The sequence below is a fragment of the Enoplosus armatus genome, chromosome 24, assembly GCF_043641665.1.
Source record: "Enoplosus armatus isolate fEnoArm2 chromosome 24, fEnoArm2.hap1, whole genome shotgun sequence".
NCBI classification, from domain to species: Eukaryota; Metazoa; Chordata; class Actinopteri; order Centrarchiformes; family Enoplosidae; genus Enoplosus; species Enoplosus armatus.
The window spans coordinates 11,505,612-11,525,607 of record NC_092203.1 but is presented as its reverse complement, the minus strand read 5'-3'; the positions used below and the strand labels follow the sequence as shown (position 1 = coordinate 11,525,607).

At 46.1% G+C, this 19,996-nt stretch overlaps 1 protein-coding gene across 1 annotated transcript in view; it reads right to left on the bottom strand.

Moving 5' to 3' along the window:
- Positions 1 to 7,696: 7,696 nt before the first annotated feature.
- LOC139306561 (CLIP-associating protein 1-A-like) overlaps positions 7,697 to 19,996 on the bottom strand; it is a 31,042-nt gene continuing 18,742 nt past the window's right edge. The window contains exons 19-39 of the mRNA XM_070930457.1: positions 19,961 to 19,987; positions 18,392 to 18,523; positions 17,817 to 18,005; positions 17,191 to 17,295; positions 16,732 to 16,800; positions 15,863 to 15,960; positions 15,550 to 15,573; positions 14,888 to 15,135; positions 14,551 to 14,614; positions 14,183 to 14,185; positions 13,876 to 14,039; positions 13,563 to 13,785; positions 11,996 to 12,148; positions 11,784 to 11,890; positions 10,209 to 10,356; positions 9,686 to 9,899; positions 8,953 to 9,152; positions 8,738 to 8,866; positions 8,410 to 8,616; positions 8,204 to 8,320; positions 7,697 to 7,790 (exon numbers count right to left, since the gene is read on the bottom strand). Of these exons, the coding sequence (XP_070786558.1) occupies positions 7,707 to 7,790; positions 8,204 to 8,320; positions 8,410 to 8,616; positions 8,738 to 8,866; positions 8,953 to 9,152; positions 9,686 to 9,899; positions 10,209 to 10,356; positions 11,784 to 11,890; positions 11,996 to 12,148; positions 13,563 to 13,785; positions 13,876 to 14,039; positions 14,183 to 14,185; positions 14,551 to 14,614; positions 14,888 to 15,135; positions 15,550 to 15,573; positions 15,863 to 15,960; positions 16,732 to 16,800; positions 17,191 to 17,295; positions 17,817 to 18,005; positions 18,392 to 18,523; positions 19,961 to 19,987 (2,705 nt within the window). The 3' untranslated portion in view covers positions 7,697 to 7,706. The remainder of the gene's footprint in view (positions 7,791 to 8,203; positions 8,321 to 8,409; positions 8,617 to 8,737; positions 8,867 to 8,952; positions 9,153 to 9,685; positions 9,900 to 10,208; positions 10,357 to 11,783; positions 11,891 to 11,995; positions 12,149 to 13,562; positions 13,786 to 13,875; positions 14,040 to 14,182; positions 14,186 to 14,550; positions 14,615 to 14,887; positions 15,136 to 15,549; positions 15,574 to 15,862; positions 15,961 to 16,731; positions 16,801 to 17,190; positions 17,296 to 17,816; positions 18,006 to 18,391; positions 18,524 to 19,960; positions 19,988 to 19,996) is intronic.

Here is a 19,996-nt window from a genome sequence, read left to right as displayed (position 1 = left end):
GATTCACAGCAGAGCAGCCGAGTGTCTGTCTCTCTGAGAACTTCAAACCCAAACAACTGAGTCGGCTTCAGACGGGGACATACATGTATTAACAAGCGACGGAGTCCCGGTGGAGCGAGGCTCTATTACAGGTTGGAGTCCATCACGTGACGTTCACTTTATCTGGAAAACCAATGAAGAAATCGTCGAGCCAAACACGGCTCAAACATTTTCAACTGAAATTCAAGCAGAGATCCCAAAGATACTGAATAAATATCAGTGTGAGGATTCTGATTTCAAGGTGCAAACATCAAAATGAAGTGATGAAACATGAATATACAGAGTGGATTGTATGAAAACAAGCTCCACCAGGGGCAGATCTAAGTCCCGATAAAGGCCCGACCGGCCTGTCAGAGTTGATTTGCCTTCTCTCACAGAGTTTGACAACGTGTTTGAATATGTTGACCAATATTTTTGGTATTCATTCCCAAATCTGACACGCATGAAACGTGATACTGTCACGTCAGATTGAAACCATCCATCTCAGACTGAAGGGTGTAGAGGCCTTCATCTGACGATCATCACATCAGATATTCTGTATATATGCTGAAGACGGACTGACGCACACTGAAGCTTATTTTAAGAAGTTGTCTCAACACGAGCAGCTTCACGTTTCTCGTTTAAACTCAGACAACAAACAGCTCCTCTGGAGTCTTTGTGTATTCAGCAAAACAAACTCTGCCAACACACACAGAAAAATAATCACACCCTCAATTATCACGAGAGGCAACTTAGACCAGATGTAAACAGGATCTGATCCACTGCTGAGGACGTGTGTGCACACGGCGTTCTCCATGAAGTCCTGCACCAGCCAATCAGGACGGAGCGAGGTCTCCGGTCAAAGCAGACCTGAAGAGCAGACAAGACAACCCCACGAATCCCATCTTTGTCCCTCCTGGGAGAAGCTCTCTTCTGTTTAAATAAAACCGTCATCAGTCGGGTAATCAGGAGTTCAAGGTAAAGAGGAAACACAGCAAACACATCTGGGCAGCTGTGCAGCATGTTGACATCACTGGACTTCAACTGGATTAACATCATGCATAATGTCTATTTTATTTGTTTAACTTTAGTTCTAGTTTAACAAGAAGTCTGTGTTGAAGACCATGTGATGCAGTCGAAGGCTTCACAACAAACAAGTAAGGGGACCTTGATTGAAGGCTGTCTTGTGAACTTCTAAGGTCAAGAATGACGTGTGCTAAACTAATTCAGAATAAAAGAAAGTTTTCAGTTCCACGACAACTGATTGAACTTCATCTGCTGATGAAGGTTGTGAGATATAGTCAAAAGCTCCAGAACAAGCAAGTAAGAGGAACTTGAGTGGAGATTGATTTGTCAACAAATGTCTATAATATCTATAAAAGAAGCTCTTAAAACCTTGAAGCACACGCAAAGGAAGTGATGAGTTTTTGAATAAACAGAAGAAGAAAAACTGGTGGTTTACTTGACAGGTGGTTTCTGGGAAATGTAGTAACACCACAGAGCGATTAAGTTAAGATAAGACCAGTTCAACAACAACAAACAACCAGTGAGCAGCTTTAAAACGGCCTGAAGCTGCATGTTTGCGACACACCAGCCTCTCCTCGAACAGCTCGAGGATGTTCTGTCTCAGCTCTGAAGCTCCCTCTACTGGCACCCAGTGGAACAACTTCACTGAAAAACACACTTCGGAATTAAAATTAAAAGACAAACTACATCCTCTGAAAAACAACAAGAGTCAAGTCAAGTCTTCTGCATCATTTTACACACATGTACGCTAAATCAAGCCTGAAACATTTACCATCTCTGGAAACTAAAACTTACAGTGAAGGTCTGTGATTTTAAACAATGTTTGGCTGCACAACGTGAGGAGAGGCTGAAATCAGTCAGAGGCTCTCTCTCATCACTGTGCTCCAGGAGCTGCAGAGCTGGCTGCTGTATTAAAACTACTTCGGCTGCAGTGCGGGTGAATCCTGCTCTGTTAAATAATCATGATGAATAATGAAGGCGTGAGTCGGCCTGGCAGATCTCCCCTCCTGGGCGGACATTTAGTGTCAACCTGACAGGTCTCAGCGCAGCTCGGGGACGAGGGGGGGATGAAGTTGTCTCCATATTAAGCAGGCAGATTAGACCTGTTAAATGGAGGGCAGCGCGGAGAGGTTCTGTACGTGGACCTCCGGGGTCTGAATCTCATCAGGTGAGCCCGGGCCGAGCCGCAGGGACGGGGGGAGGGGGGCTCGTCGGCCACACCTCACGTCTTCCGCGTCCGCAAACTGGAACTGACCCTGCGCTTCTGCCAGCCTCCGCCGCAGCTAAGCCCAACCCTTCCCATCATGCACAGGGGCCGCAACGAGCTCCCATGAGCCTCGGCCCGCTCCCTGCCATCTGCCGTGATTTATAGAAAACGGCCGATGATTTATGAGCCAGTCATCTCACAATGAAGTTGTTCTCTTTCATTTGCGCGACCTCCCGACCCAGCCGCCACTCCCAGCCAGGTTGGGGAAATGCGCGCTAATCATACACTATGAGGGCTTTTAAACAGGAGGAGCTGCACGGGTGGAGGTGGAGTGAGGAGGGAGGGGGGGGGGTCTGCAAATAGAGGGCCTTTAATGAAATTAATTTTCAACAGCATGTGCATACTGATGAAACAGGCAGGCCTCTGTGACGACACACATGCTAACGAAGCCGTTTCAAGGTCTGACGGCGGGGAGGACTCGGCACCGTCCCCACGCCCCGCTTTGATCCACGAATGAAACGCCCCATTAGGAGCCAGCGATCCAAGGGATGTGTTTAAAGATTTATACAGTGCTGGTGTGGCCCTGCAGATTGTTCATCTGTAATCACCAATATGGCCTGATCACAAGTTTAACATTCACCTCTGTCTCAACGCTGCAGCTGAGCAGAGCCTTGACTTAATGAGTCGTCATGTTCCAGAGAGGTGAAGTTTGAGCTGCTGTTGAACTGTGTTAACTCATACTGACACGTTTCTGTTGTTTATATTAATGAGGATGGAACAACTCTGTACCCAACACATGCTCTAATCTAAAATAACCTTAAGTAAATATTTCTAGGATCTCATTTTATTTTTTCCTTTTCTTGTAGAACATTTAGAGAAGCTGAGCGTTTTTCCCATGAATTCAGCAAGCGGCTTGAAACAGTCAAACAAAAGTATTTGGAGGTTTCTGATAACGTGTACCTGCCAGGCGTCCGACAGTCTGAAACCCTGAGCTGAGCTGCCCCTGTCTGTCTGCTGCTCTCTGAGGATCTGACTCACTCATGGTTTGTGGGGTGAAACTCACAAAAGGGATCCAGGGCGGCCTCGTCCTGCAACAGAAGACAAGGTCACAGGTTTGATCTCCACAGCAGCCATGAGCGTCTCCTCAAGTGTCCTCGAGCGACGGAAACATTTAAGAGCTTTTACCTAAAAACCAGATGATTCAGGGGACAGAAATGTCAAAGAAATATTCAACATTTGCTAAAGAGTGGCACATTCAAACAGAACTGATCAGCAGGTCAATAATTCACCAATAATCAGTGGAAATAAAGCAGTGATGTCACAGCAGCAGAGATCGACAATCACTGGCTCATCGAGTGTTCAGAGCGCCATCTGGTGGTGGTTTCTGTCCCTTCTGTGATTCTCTGCTTCTCCTGGATTTAGTTGCTAAAACTTCATCTAGTGAAGTTCAAAAACTGTAGTTTCCACGGTATAAATACCCATACTTAATTGAGTGAAAGTACCAGTACAACAATGTAAAAATACTTTTACTACAAGTAAAAGTCCAAGGACAAGGAAATTATTATTGTGAGAAAAAAAAGACAAAGACAAGAGAAGAGAAGTCTGATAGTTTATTTCAAGTTCTGCAAAGTCTATCACAGGTGAAAGAGAACCAAACATGGAAATATATACAGTCATACACGGGAACATAAAACATAAATATTGTATAGCATGAAATAAAACTAATCAACTCAAATTAAACAGGAGCCATGCATTGTAAGTGGCTTCAATGGAAAATATTGCCATTCCACCACTGAAGCTTATTTACAGCACTGCATCTCTTCATGTTCTCACGTTGGTTTATGAAGTCCACCTTAAGAAGCAGTGTGTTGTAGTGTTAGTACAGGTTAGTATTATACAGGACAACCAGGTATATTGTCAGAAACCTTGACCCAAAGGCACACATTCAGGAAATCAATGGTATCATCTTCAATTTGGAGTTTTTGCTTTTGTCAAAGTAACTACGTCCGACAGCAGCGCAGCTGGAAATATCCTACGCTTCCTGTCAGGTACGCATGCGGACGTGGTTCGGAAGTTGTAGTTTTAAATCACACTGTACAAAAGAAGTAAAGGGAAATGAATTTCAGTCGCCTAAACTGCAGCAGGCTAACACTGGATAACTGGACGACGTGCTGTAGAGGACTTCATGGGTTCTGGAGGTAACATTCAATCCAGAGTTAAAAGCTGATTAAATTGCCAAATTCTCCCAAGTGAGAGAAGTGACAACGGGCACTGGTACAGTACATTTAACAGTCCGAGTAACGAGTTCGCAGAGAGAAAATAAGGCCAGGAAATCTTCAGGAACAGCATCCTTCACCTTCTGGGTTCACGAGTCGCATTAAAGACATATTTCTGACAGTCGGGGAAAATATTCAGCTTCAGATTGAGACCGCCCTCATGTCTGTACTCGCTTAGCTTAGCTTAGCATAAAGACTGGATAGAGGGGGAAACAGCTACCTGTTTACTTTAACACCTCCTACTGTATTTAGCGTGTATAAGTAGAATGTTAACCAAACAATCAATCGATTATCAAAGGAAATAACAGACCTATTGATCATGACGATAATCGTTGGTTGCAGTCTTACAGTACTCCTATGATGGAGAAATACTACCTTCCCTTGGTTTGGAAGTAAAATTACAATTAAGTTCCTATTTCTTGGCCGGGTGCAGTGACTGAACAGAACCAGACTAGCTGTTTCCCAGTGTGTCCAGGCTAAGCTAAGCTAACTGGCTGTAGTTTCATATTTAGAGTACAAGCACGAGAGTGGCGTCGAATGTCGAACTATTCCTTTAATATGACTTCAACCTGCTCTGTAGCGTTTGTCTGAACTTCCCTTGTGCGCCAGACGGGCGGAGTTTAGCACCAGGAAAGTTCAACAGTTCGATTAGTTTTGTTCTCCATCACCGTGACTGTACCTTTCTGTTGAGATACAGTACATACGCTGGAGTTATTAGGCGCGTTTGTTAGTATTATAATAAGCAGCAGTAACATTTTATCATAGGTGCACTTTAAAAAAACCACACTTCTGTACATTGACCAGCGAGAGCGTCTCAAAGGAGGGACCATGGAAATGTACAGTGCTTCGACGTGAAAATCCGAGCTGGACTTCTCAGAGTTTATTGCTAATGTCCAAAGATCAAACACTCTCTTTCAGACTCTTTTCATTTTCAACGCTGGCACTTTACAATTCATCAATTAGCATTGTCGCTTGCTTTTAGTGGCATCTAATCATTCAGATTGTCAGTCTTCCTGTCAGCTTTAGGTATTGCCCATTTGTCTTTTGCTAAAATATTTCACATTTTAAAAAGGTCTCCAAGTGACTTACATTCACTTTAGGAACAACTGATACAGAGGAGTTTCTTCCCAAAACAGTTCAACTGTCGAGCCGTCTCTTTAAAACAAGAACACATTGTCAGCAGTTTGTCAGCATCAGCAAATAAAATAAGCCACTGATTGTCAGTTCACTGCCAACGACACGGTCATACATTACAATACGGAGACATTTAGAACTCCATCTTGACCTTTAGATCATTTTCAAGTGTAATATAACGTTTATATATTACAGTATTTTGGAATGAAACTCAACAAATCACAGTAGTCTTGACTTGGCATCCTGTAAGACAGCAGACATCAAAACCAATAAAGTCCCAGTTTGAACAGAACTGGGCCTTTAGCTTCACATCCTGAGACAGCAGAGACACATCACTGCCGTCCTTCAGTGCTTCTCTTTTACTTTTCTAAAACCTTCATAGTGTTATGTCTGAGAGACCTTTGTGTACTCGAAATCAATTAAAAATCCACTGTAGGATTTTAAATATATATATATATATATATATAGATGATAAATCAGGTCCATGTAACACTCATCAGTTTAAGTTTCCATTTAAATCTTCGTCTTAAATATGTAATAAATATTCATCAACCAAATACAAATGAAAGATTTTGGACTTTTAACATTTAATTTACATAAAAAGAACATATTTTAACAAGTTTTACCAGTAGTTTTATTTTTGGACGAGGAGATTGTGTGAATGTGTTTGGTCCCGTTGTGTGTAGTACTTTAATACTTGAAGTATTTCAAATTGTATGCGTTGAAAATGTTTATTAAGATATTACAGTAGTGGTGAACGTAACCACTCAAACTCTCCTCCTACAGTTTAAGACACTTAATTATATTTATTATTACGCTATAATTATAACCTTGTGATTTCAACATTTTTACATTTATAAAACGGAAATGTTCTAAATGATCTATCATAGATTTCTAAATGGGGATCCAATTGATAAGTGTTACACAGAACTTAAGTCACTTTAAATAACAACACTGACATCTTCTGCTGGTGTTTGGGCCCAAAGGAATAAAACTCTTTTTAATCACCGTAGTGCTTCAAATCATTGGCCAGCCAAATGATCCTTCAATGTAAACTACCATGAACTTGGATTTCACATTTGACCGCTAACACGCGTTCCTTCTGTATTAATGAGCGCAACATGTTCTTCTGTCGTTGTTGCACTCGTTAAGGTGATTCAAATCAAAGCTCATTATTTCTGACATATTAATCTTCAGATGGACCCTTGAATGCAGCCTTTTAAAAGACTTTAGTGCCACTTTCTTTCTTCAAATGTTCAAATTGGAAAATATTCCAACGCCTTTAAGATTGATCCACCGGGTACAATGAGGCAGTAGTTCAGGAGGGAGAAACACAGGTGAGATCCACGTCCTGTCAGAGCGCTTTACATTCAACATACAATAAGGTTTGATGTGTCAAAGCAAATGTTCAAAGAAGTGGATTAAAGGTACTAAAATGAATAAAAATACTGATAGCCACAGGTTTCCTCCTGCACTGAGAGGAAGGAAGTCACACCACAAAAAAACGATTTCAACCTCACCTCAGGTCCTTTAAACACACAAGACGACGGCCTCGACGCTCAAAGAGCACCTCAGACACAGTCCACGAAAGAAGATGGTCTCGATGCTGAAATGAGGAGCGAGGAGGAAGAAGAGACCTAAAAAAGGGTTTCTGCGCCCACCTTGGTCCCATCGTAGGGCGATGGAAGATCAAGTTTTAAGGCTCATGCCTAGCGGTAGTGTGAAGAGGAGGAAGAAGATGTTGGTTCAGTTAGAGTGCCTGTCTTAGCTGCCAGGATCACCTTTCCTCCCAGTAATTAGCTAAGCTTTCAAGACTAGAAGATGGCCCAGAATCTGGAGCCATGACAGCATGAGCTCCTCAAGACGACTTCAGCTTCATCAGCGGCTGAAGGAATGAAATGGGAATAAAAAGAAGTTGGTTTGGAAGATGAGGTTTTTGGCGCGAGGCCTGGTCCTACAAAGAACATCGAGATAATCATGGGCTGATGGAATGAAATGGTTTCTGTGTCGCGGAGATGATGAGAGCTGAGCGTGTGCTGTGGGAGTTAGTAGGAGGAGATGTCGGAGGAGCTGCTGCTGTTGCTGGTGGAGGTCTGGGCTCTCTTGATGTACAGGTTGAGCAGCTTCATCTGTAGGAGGGAGACAGCAGGGGCGTTAGAGGACTCCACCTCTGAGGCTACACCGAGACTCTCCCTCCCTCTCTCTCTGAAACACTCACGGTGTCCTTCTCAAACGTCCTGCTCCATCCAAACTATAACTTAGCCTTCATGATAATCAGTTCTTAGGCTTGCTATGCACTCCCAGACTTCCTGAATAAATAAAATGAAAACTATTGATGTGAAATGGATCCTCAGTGCAGGGAGTCTACCTGACCTACCAGCAATCCTCAGCTGTTATAACTGGTCACACTTGGGACCAGAAAAGTCCAGCTGCACCACTTTCCTACTGGAAGAATGTTTTGAGCAGGACGCTGACACTTTGCTTTCATAAAAACTCTGTTATGAATGAGACTGGTTCTCTGAAAGACAGGAAGTGAGTGTACCTTGCTGCCGGTCAGCTGAGCCAGGTAGGGCTTCAGGTCCTCTCCGATCACAGAGTAGATGGCCACCAGGCAGAAGACGCTGGCCTTCCTCACACTGCTCTCTGTGTTGTCGTAGCCCTGCAGCAGCAGAGGATGCAGAGTGACACACTGCGACAGACACACCTGCAGCAACACTGTCTACTGTCTGCGTTTGCAGCCTGTTTTACCTGCAGGAGTCCAGGTATGATGTCAGACAGCAGCTGATGGAGCGGCTCCTTGGTGATGCGTTCGATGGCCCTCGTCTGCATCTTGATGGCTGCCAGGTTGATGGGGTAGTCTGCCGTCTGCACGATGGGACAGAGGACCTTGATGCACTGCTCCGGGTGGATGGAGCCCGCCATCGTGGAGGCCGCCTCCTCGGCAGCACGCACCACCTGCAAAGAGGACAGAAGAGAGCATGATGTGCGTTCAAAGTCAGATCAATTAGAAACTAAATATTCAAAAGAAGAGGCTACTGCTGCATCCCAGCAGGAAAATAAACCAAAGGCTCCTCGCCTCCTTGTGCGGGTCTTTATGAGCCTCCAGCGTCTTCATGATGGTAAGCTCGGCGTAGTTCTTGAAGCGGGCCGGCTGGTTCCTCAGGATCTCCTTCAGGACTCGCAGGGCCAAGGCCCGGATGGTGTGCTGAGAGAGAGGAGTCGGTTCAAAACGACTTACAGAAGGTTTTCTACAGATATGATGGTCACAAAGTGAAAAACACGTGTCCTTACGTCTTTGTCTCCCAGCGTCTCCAGCAGCAGCAGCAGCATGGTCTTGAAGTGTTCCTCCCACACCACCAGGCTGTCCTCTCGGGCCACTTTCAGCAGCTCCAGCAGGGTCCCCCGTCGCTCCTCGGGGCCCCGCTCCCCTGCCTGTCCCTGGGAGAGCTGCTTCAGCAGCTCCCCGACTAGCTCCAGCTGCTCGACGGGGCCTGCTGCAGGAGGAGGGCAGAAATCAACAACGTAAATTTACTCTCGTAGGTAGTTTTTAAAAATGTTTCAGCGCTACGAGTCACATGGCAGATATTAGATATATGGTGTTACATCATTTAACAAAAACACCGTTTATCAACAGCTCTGAGTGCTGCACTCAGAGTGTGACGACGACCAGAAGATAAACAGACGGAGAAATGAAGTCATCAATTTGCTATGCAGACATTTTGGTATTTTCACGCTCCTCTAGAGAAGCTTCATAAATTTGTGCGTGTTTATCTTTGGGTTGACCGGGTTCTGTGCATCGTCCTGGCTGACACAGTGGACATGATGGATCGTTCTCTTATCTTCTGAAAGGTTCTTCTGGTCAGTCGGCCAAAGTTTACCTGGGAAGCTTTTGGGGTTCATGATCTTGTTTTCACCACATTCTTGTCGGCCGCCTGCAAAGAAAACATTTCGGTTTAAAGACACAACGTAAAAAACCTTTCAGCTACTTCCTGACCAAAGAGAACTCATCTCAGGAGTGACTCACCGTCTCGCTCCACAGCGTCCTCATACAGCGCCTCCTTCAGGGTGGCTTTGTCCAATGTGCTGATGCTGTCGGTGTAGTTGTACGGGTTGTAGTCTCTGAAGCGCGGGCCGGCGAAGGAACGCGGGGAAGGCGTGTTCAGCAGCGACGTCTTGTTGTCCAAGGCTGTGCGTCCTCCCCCCACCACCTCTCCGTCTGAGGACGCCCCGACTCCAGGCTGAGGAGGGACGTCAAAACGTCGTCATCAACACCAAGTTCACTTGACTTATTAAGAACGACTTACAGCTAGTTTTCTTTCTGCTGTGATAGTAAATTGAAAATGTTGGGTTGGTTTTGGAAAGTTGGTCGGAAAACAACAACAACAACAACAACAACAAGAAACAAAACATTTGAAGACGTCACTTCGGGCTCTGGGAAACCGTGATGGACATTTTTAAAACCATTTTCAGACATTTTGTAGACTATTTTTGCAGATTAATTGGTGGTGAAAATAAACAACAGCCCCAGCCCCAGTTCATAAACTGACCACGCCGTCCCTCTTGCCGTCTCGTCTCAGCGGCTCCATCAGGTCTTCTTGGCTGCGGAAGCTGAAGTTCTGGATGGCCTCGGTGACGCCGCGCAGAGAGCTGTAGATCTCCTCTGAGTTCAGGTTTTCACTGTCGTACTCCAGCATGCTGCAGCGTGGGACAAACAGAACGCAACGACAATCACCATCAGGGAAGACACTATATGTTGCTTGAACAAAGTAACATCCCTGAGGAATCTTTCATGTAGGAGATTTGTGGAAGAACAGACGGTTCTTTAAGCCTTTTGGATGGAGTTCTCTGTGATACCTGACCTAAAGAACCTTGTGGTGATCCAAGACTACTTCAGATAAGAGGTTCAGTCATTCGATGGTCGTGGATCAGCACTGCTTTTGTTTAAAGCTTGTGAATAATGGTCGAGGACTCTTTCCTAGACATGGACCAAACAGACTTGTTTTCTGGTCTCAACTTAAATGTTTTGGTCTGCGAGGAAGGAAAAACTGCAGAAGTGGTTCACAGGTCACATTCTGTCCATGACTAGGAAACAGGCAGCACTGTGGAGTCAAAGTCTGAGCCTGCAGTCCACTTCTTCTGTGCACCATGATGTATTACAGTACAGTGCACGTGCATGGTGATAAACTGACGCAGGCAGAGACAAACAGCTGAGACACTGACTACACATGTTCAGTTCAGAGACAACAAAGTGACAACAGAAACCAAACAAATGGACAGTGAAGGACAGCAGAGGTGATGATGAGCCTGTTAGTGACTTTTAGGGGTTTCACAGAATCAAGATGAAGAAGCTTAAAACTAAAATGAGTTTTCTGCCTCAAAGGGTTCTTATCTACCAAGTGTTACTCGGTTTATCGTTCTGTGGAAAGAGAATTAGATTTAAAATATATTATCATATCATCAAGCCCAACTGTGAAACCCCTAACAGGGAGGAGGAGGAGGAGGAGGAGGAGGAAAAGAGGGGTGGGGTTACCTGGGTGAGTAAGCTCGCCGCACTGCCTTGAGGGAGGAATGGGCAGTGGGTGGAGGAAGAGGGGAGGGGAAGGGTGGAGGAGGGAACTTGGAGAGGCCATCTGCGCTCCAACCCCACAGCCGACTGCAACCAGCCGGGGAGGAAGAGGAGGGGAGGGGAGGAGAGGGAGGGGAGGAAGAGGAGGTAGAGGAGAGCAGCCCAGAGAGAAGATAGAGATGTGAGAAAAGTGTAAAATAAGAAGAAGCACTGTTCTGAGTCAGTGTTAGTATGGGCGGGTGGAGGGTTGTATCATGCTGAAATAAGCTAACTGTTAGCATTGAGACGACGTACTTTGAAAAGGCGTGAAGCATCACATGCTCGAGTCGAGAGCAGCTCTAAATTCAGAATAACAGGAGTTTCTAAAGGAAGAGAAATCTGCTTTGGTCTCCTGCCAACAGACAGCAGTGACCCCGTCACCAGAAACATGACTGTGGAGTTGTGAGTGCGATGGATAAAATCAAACACCAGGAACAGTTGTTTCAATGTCTTTAAACATCTGGAAAACATCAGCATTGCGGGGGAGTCTTGCTGGGGGAGCGTTAAGGTGGCGTACCTGGGAGAAAGCCCCCCATGGGAGCAGTTGGTGGGTGAGGTCAGGGGGCTGCTGCGGCTGCTGGGCTGCCGCGGAGGCGTCCGACCCGCCGTGTTACTGGGAGACGCCTGCAAAGCAACAAAACACACAACTGGCTTCACACGCACCGCCACACTCCCAGTCCCCTCCCGTGTGTGTGTGTGTGTGTGTGTGTGTGTGTGTGTGTGTGTTACCATGCTGATGCCGCTGCTGGCGCTGGCGTTCCTCAGGTGGGTGTGCAGCAGCTTGGTGGTCCCGTCCTGGAAGGTTTTGGGCAGAGCGCCCAACAGCATGGTGAACTCTGGTGTGTTCAGCTCAAACAGGGCGATTAGCACCACCTGGGCCGCCTGCGCGCACACACACACACACACACACACACACACACACACACACACACACACACACACACACACACACACACACACACACACACGCACACACGCACACACACACACACTTTAATGATCACTAAAAGCTCCTCCTGGATTCAGCACAAAGCGCTCGACCTCTGGTCCACGAGCTGAAATCGTTTTACTGCAGACATTTTGCCACTTCTAACATGACAACTGTACACTTGTCAGTGCTGCTGAGGAAGCAACCTGTTGTACTTCAGCCCCTTCAGACAGGACTGATATTAAAGGAAGAGGTAGGTAATAAAATATTTTCCCTGCTCCTCAATTATTAACCTCATCCTTCCAGACGGCCATTCATCTACTGGAAAACCACAGGAGCTGGCTCTGTGTACCTTCATCACCAGCTTATCAAACATTTTGAATTAAATTGTTATTAAATCATTTTCACAGACAGTAGAAAACATCTTAAACTGCTCTCTTTAGCTAGTGGCTCGTGACATATAATAATGTGACATTACACACATATTGTTGTTACACAGAAATCAAACTGTGATTTCTCTTAACTGATGAAAATCTAAGCGCAAAAACTCAAGAGTTACGCTTCTAAAGCGCAAATGTTTCTCCAGACGATTCTTCACAAAGACCCAGCCTTCACTAGAGAAATGAATCCTCAGCAAATGATGTTTTAATCTTGTTCCAAAATACTGACTCTCAAATTAACGAAACAAGAAAGAGAGAAGGCAAATATGAGTAAACGACATGTTAAGAAGCACATTTGTTGCATTGAACATGCAGCACGTCCATTCAAATCATTCAAAAACAATGACGAGCGCTTTCTTCTTCCAGATAATTCAAATGTGTCGAGGTTTACAGGCAGAAGTTGAAGGCAAACTGCAAACATTCATGCAGAACCTCATGTTTGTTATGTGTGGTTCAGTTGGCAGTTAGTCTCAGCAGCCTCCCCAGCAGTCATGTACATTTACCGTAAATGAAACCGAGCCATAACACGATTCTGAATCTTGATTTAACAGCAGTTAGTGTTGAAAAGCCACTGTCAGGTCAGTAAACACGAACAGACGGCTGCTCCCCGCTGTTAGAGGAGCTCAAAGACTCGGGTCATGCTGTTCGATGGAGATTCTACCTGCTTGCACCTCTCCTCCAGGTTGCCCTCTCCAGGCAGAGAGGCCACGGTGCTGGGTCGGCCTGAGAAATCCTCCCCTGCCCAGTTATGAAGGGTCTGGGGGTGTGGTGGACGACAAATGGCGATTGGAAAAAAAATCAAGACGTGAAAACAAAAAATGAAACAAAGAACAACCAGACTTAGAAATAAAGAAACACTAGGAAATGAAAAAGGACGCTGTGTTCTGAGGGAAGACGGAGGTGGCACTCAAACGCCCCGCCCTCCTACCTTGCGGACGTCGGAGCTTTTGGGCTCGGTGGTCCAGGTGATGATGCGTGAGACCGCGAGGCGCGTCTCGCTGGAGTTGACGAAGTCTGCCGGGTCCATCTGGCGGGCGAGCGCCTCGATGTAGCGCAGGATGGCCACCTTCACCTTCAGGTTGGGCGTCTGCGTCTGATCCACGATGAAACGCATCAGGATGTTGAACTGCTGATCATACGGGAAGGACTCTCTGCAGAGAAAGGGGGGGGGAGAGATGCAGCGCTGGTAAAGCAGGACATTCCTTATTATTTGTAAAAAGGGAAAGAGCCCAGCTGCCGACCTGGTGACGTCCAGGGCCTTCTGGACTTTGGCCTGGACTGAGCCCAGCAGGTCGGCCCCCATCTTCTTCAGCAGCTGAGTGAGCAGAACAAAGAGCCAGTCCTGCAGGTCCTCCCTGTGCAGCACGATGAAGTCCACCAGGGTCTCCAGGAACATGCTGAAGACCTGAGAGAGGGAGCGAGGGATGAAGAGGAAAGACATCAGACAAGTGGAACAGGATGATGATGAAGTCATATTGTGTATCAATGTTTCAGTGCTGGTGAAAGGACAGGACAGCTGCTTTGATCAGAAGGTGAGTCAACACTTACTCTCTGATGTTTGTTAGAGTCCACAGCAGCGAGGAGGCATGCAACAGAAAAACACACTCTGTTAGTTTGTCCTGCAGTTAGTTCTGACACGTGAGCAACAATCCAAGCAGGAGCTCAACTGTAAAGCCCGACCTTCACCAGGGAAGGAGACTTCGTATTGGTTATGAGATTAATGATCTCTTAAGATTCATCTATGCTTAGTCACTGGCCACAGGCTCCATGTGGTGTGACTGCAGACTGCAGGTCAGTGTGACTGGACAGCAACATCTGGCTGCTGCCTGGTGTTAACTCCCCCACCGGTGCGGATCATGCAGGAGGTGCTGTGTGTGAATCATGCTGTGTGTTACAGGAGCTCAGCTGGCTCTCACCTTGCTATGAGGGTCTGCAAACATCCTGGTGAAGATCTCACAAAGCCTCTTCAGCTCCACACGGCTGACAGAGAAAACAAGCATTTTTGATTACATCTATTTCAGTTTGTAAGTTTGGTCACTGGCTTCAGATCTTTTTGACACACATATAATTTCCAAACATCGATGTGTATCAAGTACATCCATCAAACTCGATACCAGCTGAGAGATAAACCACCTCCGGGACACAAAGCGTTGAAGCAAAGATAATTAAGGCTCTTCTGACTTTGCTTGAGCTTCTTCTAGATTAAAAAGTGGATCACAAGAAGTACTGCAGCTAAAAGCTCCTCACACCCACCTGAGCATCCTCTGGCTCTTGAGCAGGTTCTGCAGTCCCAGCAGTCCCTCCTTTCTCTCAGACCAGTTGCCGCTGGCGCAGTGGTTCAGCACCTCGGCCACATCCTCCGTCTGACGCAGGTAGTGCGGCGCCGCGCCGCCGTTGCGCGAGCTGTACGAGCGCTCGGAGCAGGCGCTGGAGGCGTCGCTGTTGGCGTCGTCGTCCGAGTATATTCCCGGCGACTCGAAGCGCTTCCTCACCGGCCTCCGCTGAGAGGAGGAAGAGACGACGGTGGGGTTTACAGACGGGACCGGCTGTCAGCAAGCTTTCTCTATCTACTCTAGATCTACTGCTGTGAGGAGAGCTACCATGCAGCTACAGAGTCATGCAGGTTTCTGATGATGTGAGAGGGATGAGGTTATTTCATGCTGGACTTTCTTTATCCGTCACTTCAGGTTAACATGCTGCCTTGATGCAACCAATGAGCAAACTAACAGCCAGTGAACCAGACTGCTAATAACTGTGACACAGGGAATCTGTGCAGTCACGTCAGTCATGTTAGAGAAACAACAAGCACTTGTTGTTTCCTTGAGCTGCATCCCAACCTTCTCACACGTCCATGTTGAGAATATGAACTGTTGCTCATGCTCTGCATGCAGTGACAGGATGAGATTCATTTGTACCTTACTCCTCGAGTCTCCTAAGAGCTGAAATAAGTCCAGGAAGAAAGATGACAGAGGAAATTACTGCAGGATTATATGTGCTCTGACGTCAGCATCTTTATTTCATATTAAAGGAGAAGTCTGCTGTTACTCTACATCTTTCTTATGGTCAACAAATCCCAGGAAAAGACTGCTCAATGTTAGCAGCTAAACGTGACCACGAACAAAGTTTGGAAGTTTGGAAAATACAAAAACTCTACGAACACGTGAAGATAAAGCAGAAAAGGCAGATTTATTTGCTATAAAACATTCATCTTTCCACTTCTGTTCTTACCAGAGCGTCAGCGACTGCAGCCTCGACGTCGGTGCCGGTGTTGAGGATCCTCATGGCGTTGACGGAGGCCGAGATCCGAGCCTGATGGGACAGCCGGTCTGAAAAAGAAAAGGTCAAACAGCAGGTGAAGAGGAGAGGTGATGATGAAAATGTGAAAAAGTGAAGGTGCAGTTTGGTAGCAACTTAAAATGGAATTTCAAAATAATAACAATGATAATAAAGAGGATCTCAATTCACTCGTCACTTTCAAATAGAAATATCTTCCTTATATTGACAATGTCAGATGAACAAAATCGTTTTTAGGAAGGACGAGTGTCTTGGACCAGAACCAGTTTCTAATTTCATTGTTTAGGTTGGGCTTTGAGCATTTACAGTGTTATTCAAAATGATTTCCAATCAATAACATCTCTTATCAAACATTTTTCAGGCATCGTAACTTGTATATGAGCCCAACCCAAAGCCAACAGAAAGCTGCAACACACTCTTTTGGTAATGAGAATGCAACAAATATAAATACGAAATGCAACATGAAACCATGAAAATACAAAAAGAGGTGCTTAATCAAAAGGCCAAAAATAACTCAAATCAACCACACTGCATAAAATGATCATCATGAAGCTGCAAAATAAAAGTTTAAAAAGAGTGGAACAGTATTTGGCTGCTGATTGTTTCCCACTCTCTGAGCCAAGAGGTCGACTTCGGCCATGCAGAGAGAGGCTTCGCTGAGCAGGTTAACTCAGTTAGCCAGGTAACTGAATAATAAATAGGACGAATCCTCTGGGAAACCCCGCAGGACCATTTGTGACCCAGAAACAGGACGCTTTGTTAATGTATCTGGCTGACTGAGTCAATCTGCCTCCTGAGAAGACCTCGCTGGTCACCTGAGTAGCACTCTGCAGAGGACAGGGCACTGGTGGAGCGGGAGTGACGCCGAGTCGCTGGAGGAGGACGAGGAGGAGTTAGAGGAGACCAGGAGGTAACACCGCTATTGTTACAGATATGTTGTCTGATGAGCCGACACCATTATCATTATGAAAAAGGTCATTCTGCATCTTTGAAGATTAGTAGAATAGAACAGACAAGAATCTGGACATTTAAATACAGAGCATGCAGAGAATCAGGCAGGAGGAAGATGTTCATGTCATCGAGATGAAGCTGTCACACACAAAGCTCTACTCGTCACTACAGGTCTTCTTAGTTACGTCACAACCTTCAATTTATTCTCCACATGACTGAAGTTCCGGATGTTGTGTTCTACTCCCCTGTACGAGCTCTGGCGTGCAAAGACAGGAGGTTTTTTGGGGGGGGGTCTTCAGTACCATACTCACCCAGGGGGGAGAAGCCCCTGGCGGGGCTGGTGTCGCGGCTGCTCTCGCGACTGGTTTCGCGGCTGCAGCCCTGACTCATGCTCGGCCGGGGGATCCGGCTCCGGGCTAGAGGAGCGTGGCAGAGAGACAGACAGACAGACAGACAGACAGACAGACAGCAGCGCGGGGGGAGAGTTTAGCTTGTAGCACACACAGCCAGACGCTGACACACCTGAAGCTCTGCAGAGATGGTTAGTCAGGCAGGAGAGAAGGCACAATAAGACTCAGGGAGGCTGCAGGTACAGTATTAGTGTGAGGAACAGGAGCAGGAACCAGGAGTACTGCTGTCTCGTGGCCTGTGCAAGTGGACTCACTTCTTCCTTTAACCAGCAACTCTTATTTCACCTCACCGGGTCTTCATCAGAGGTTATTTACAGCAAAGCCAGTGTCTATATGCAGTTTCTATTTTTAAACATGACGATGTATGAAATGATTCTGCTGACTGTGGTCAGAGCAACGTACGAAACAAACTTTAACTACTGAACACTGGTATGTTTTATCATGACTCTGACTAAATGTCCTTCAAGTGCTTCAACTCCAGCAAAGCTCCCAAAGAATCAACAGACCGTCACTGAGCCCCTCCTTACCCGTGCTCGATCTGGTGGGGCTGGTCTCTCGGCTGCAGCCGTGGCTGCGGTGAGCTCGGGGCCGGCTCTTGTCGGTCAGGGCCGCGGAGGTGCTGTTGGCGGCGGCGGCGGCGGTGCCCATGGTCGGCCTCGGGATCCTGCCGTAGGTGGCGCTCAGCAGTCGGCCGGGAGAACCTGAGCGACTGCCGGCTGAAACACAGAAGGAAGTATTTTAGTGAAGATTCAGAATGTTTTATTTTCATTTATTTTGGCTGAAAACTGTTTATTTAGTTTTCTAAAATACAGAACGTAAGTAAATAAATGATTCATTAATTGACTTTTCCTTTCATTTTTTTTAATGATTGCAATTCATTTTTCTAAATATTTAAAATCTGTAAGAGACTGGTGCTGTTATGAGCTCCAAATGATCTACAAATGGAACAATATTCCTCATCACTCAACAGGTAATGTGATGAGTAGTCATCTCAGGGCTGTGGTTTATTTCAGGAGAATAGTTCAAACCATTTCACACATTTAGATCTGAATCTAAATGAGTTGAGTGTGGTGCTAACACTATCAGGGATGCCACTAATCACAAGCACGAGGACGACAGGACAACAACAGCGACTCACGTTGAGACTGCGACACGACTTTCCCTCGGCTCCTCCCCCGGCTGTCCGTCACAGACGGACCGTTTCCTGAACTCGTCCTCCTGGTTCGTACTCGACCTGCGGAGGACAGAGAGGGGAGAACTCAACATTACTCACATCAAAGTTAAAACACGCCGACTGTGAGGACCGCTGCTGGTCGTCATGCAGAAACAGATTGAGATCATAAGGAGGGAAACGTGACAGAAGAGATGAGATGAAAGACACACGTCACCTTATCCTAAAAAAAACGAGCACTGCCTTTTTCTCTAGAGCCCCTCTTCTTCTCTTCCTCTAAAAACATCAACATGGGACACAGACCAAGGCTTCCAAGTGAAGGTAGAAAGACTTGAGGACTTTTCTTGAATTCAGAGGGTTGGATTTATTTTTTTTTGTTGTTGTTGTTCAGCAAAACATCACATTGCAAACACTTATGAGAGGAGTTCTGAAGTAACTTTAGCTGCAGTCGCTGACAGAGGACCAGAAAACACGAGTGAGAGAGAGACCGCTACGTGACGCTGTCTCTCCACGTCATCCGTTACAGTCATACACACAGCCTGTCGGGCATTATCTCGTTCTTATTGCACGCTGAAAACAAATTGTGTGCAGACATTTGACAAGATTCAGAGTTAATAATAAACAAATGCAGAGACAGACTAGATGGATGAATAACGTGCAGTCGTACTTCGACCAATATATAAACACAACACGAGACATTCAGGCGCAGAGAGAAACATCAGGTGAACCACATGCACCAGTGTCCAACTGTACAGTCAACACCAACAACTACAAGTTCAATCTGTGTGTCACAATACGACAACGTCAAGCAGCGGGAATACTACAGTGTGCAGTGACAATATAAAGATGAGATCCAGTGTGCCACAAAATATCTGGATCTCAGAGCTTACAAGTTTCGTGAAAAGCAGCAGAGCTACATGTTGTCTTCACTGTAAACCATCTCCACCGGCATCAGAAACAGGATAAACCACTTGTTGTCTCCACGTGTACTGACAGTTTTGAGGAGAAGAACGTCAGCTACAGGGACTATAAGTAACTATAAATACAGTAGAATTAAATGGTGGCAGCACAACAAGACAACCCTGCGACTACAGAACAATTTGGAAAATGTGCCGCCGACCCTTTCAGGCATAAAATAACTGCTGCAGCGATGGGTGAGTCACACCCATTCCCATCAGGCCAGAGAAACAAATCTCACCGCTGACAGTCAAACAGGAACATCCTTCCTGCACGTGGAAGGTAGACTCATGTTTCTATGTTGAGGACTCGTGGAACCAGCAGCTCCGTCCACTTTGAAACTCCACACTTGTTGTGAACTTGAGTGCACTGTTTTCTACCAACATTGCTCTACAGGCTGAAACGTTGCAGGACACCATGCGTAGACAGTCCATGCATTGACAGGTCCATCACAGACGAGCACCGTTACAGTACACACACACCGAGGAGGCACGGGGGAGCATCAGTCTCCTGGCCACATACAGAGACACACACACAGCTTACCGTCTGCATTAACAGACGACGAGCCGTCTGACAGGT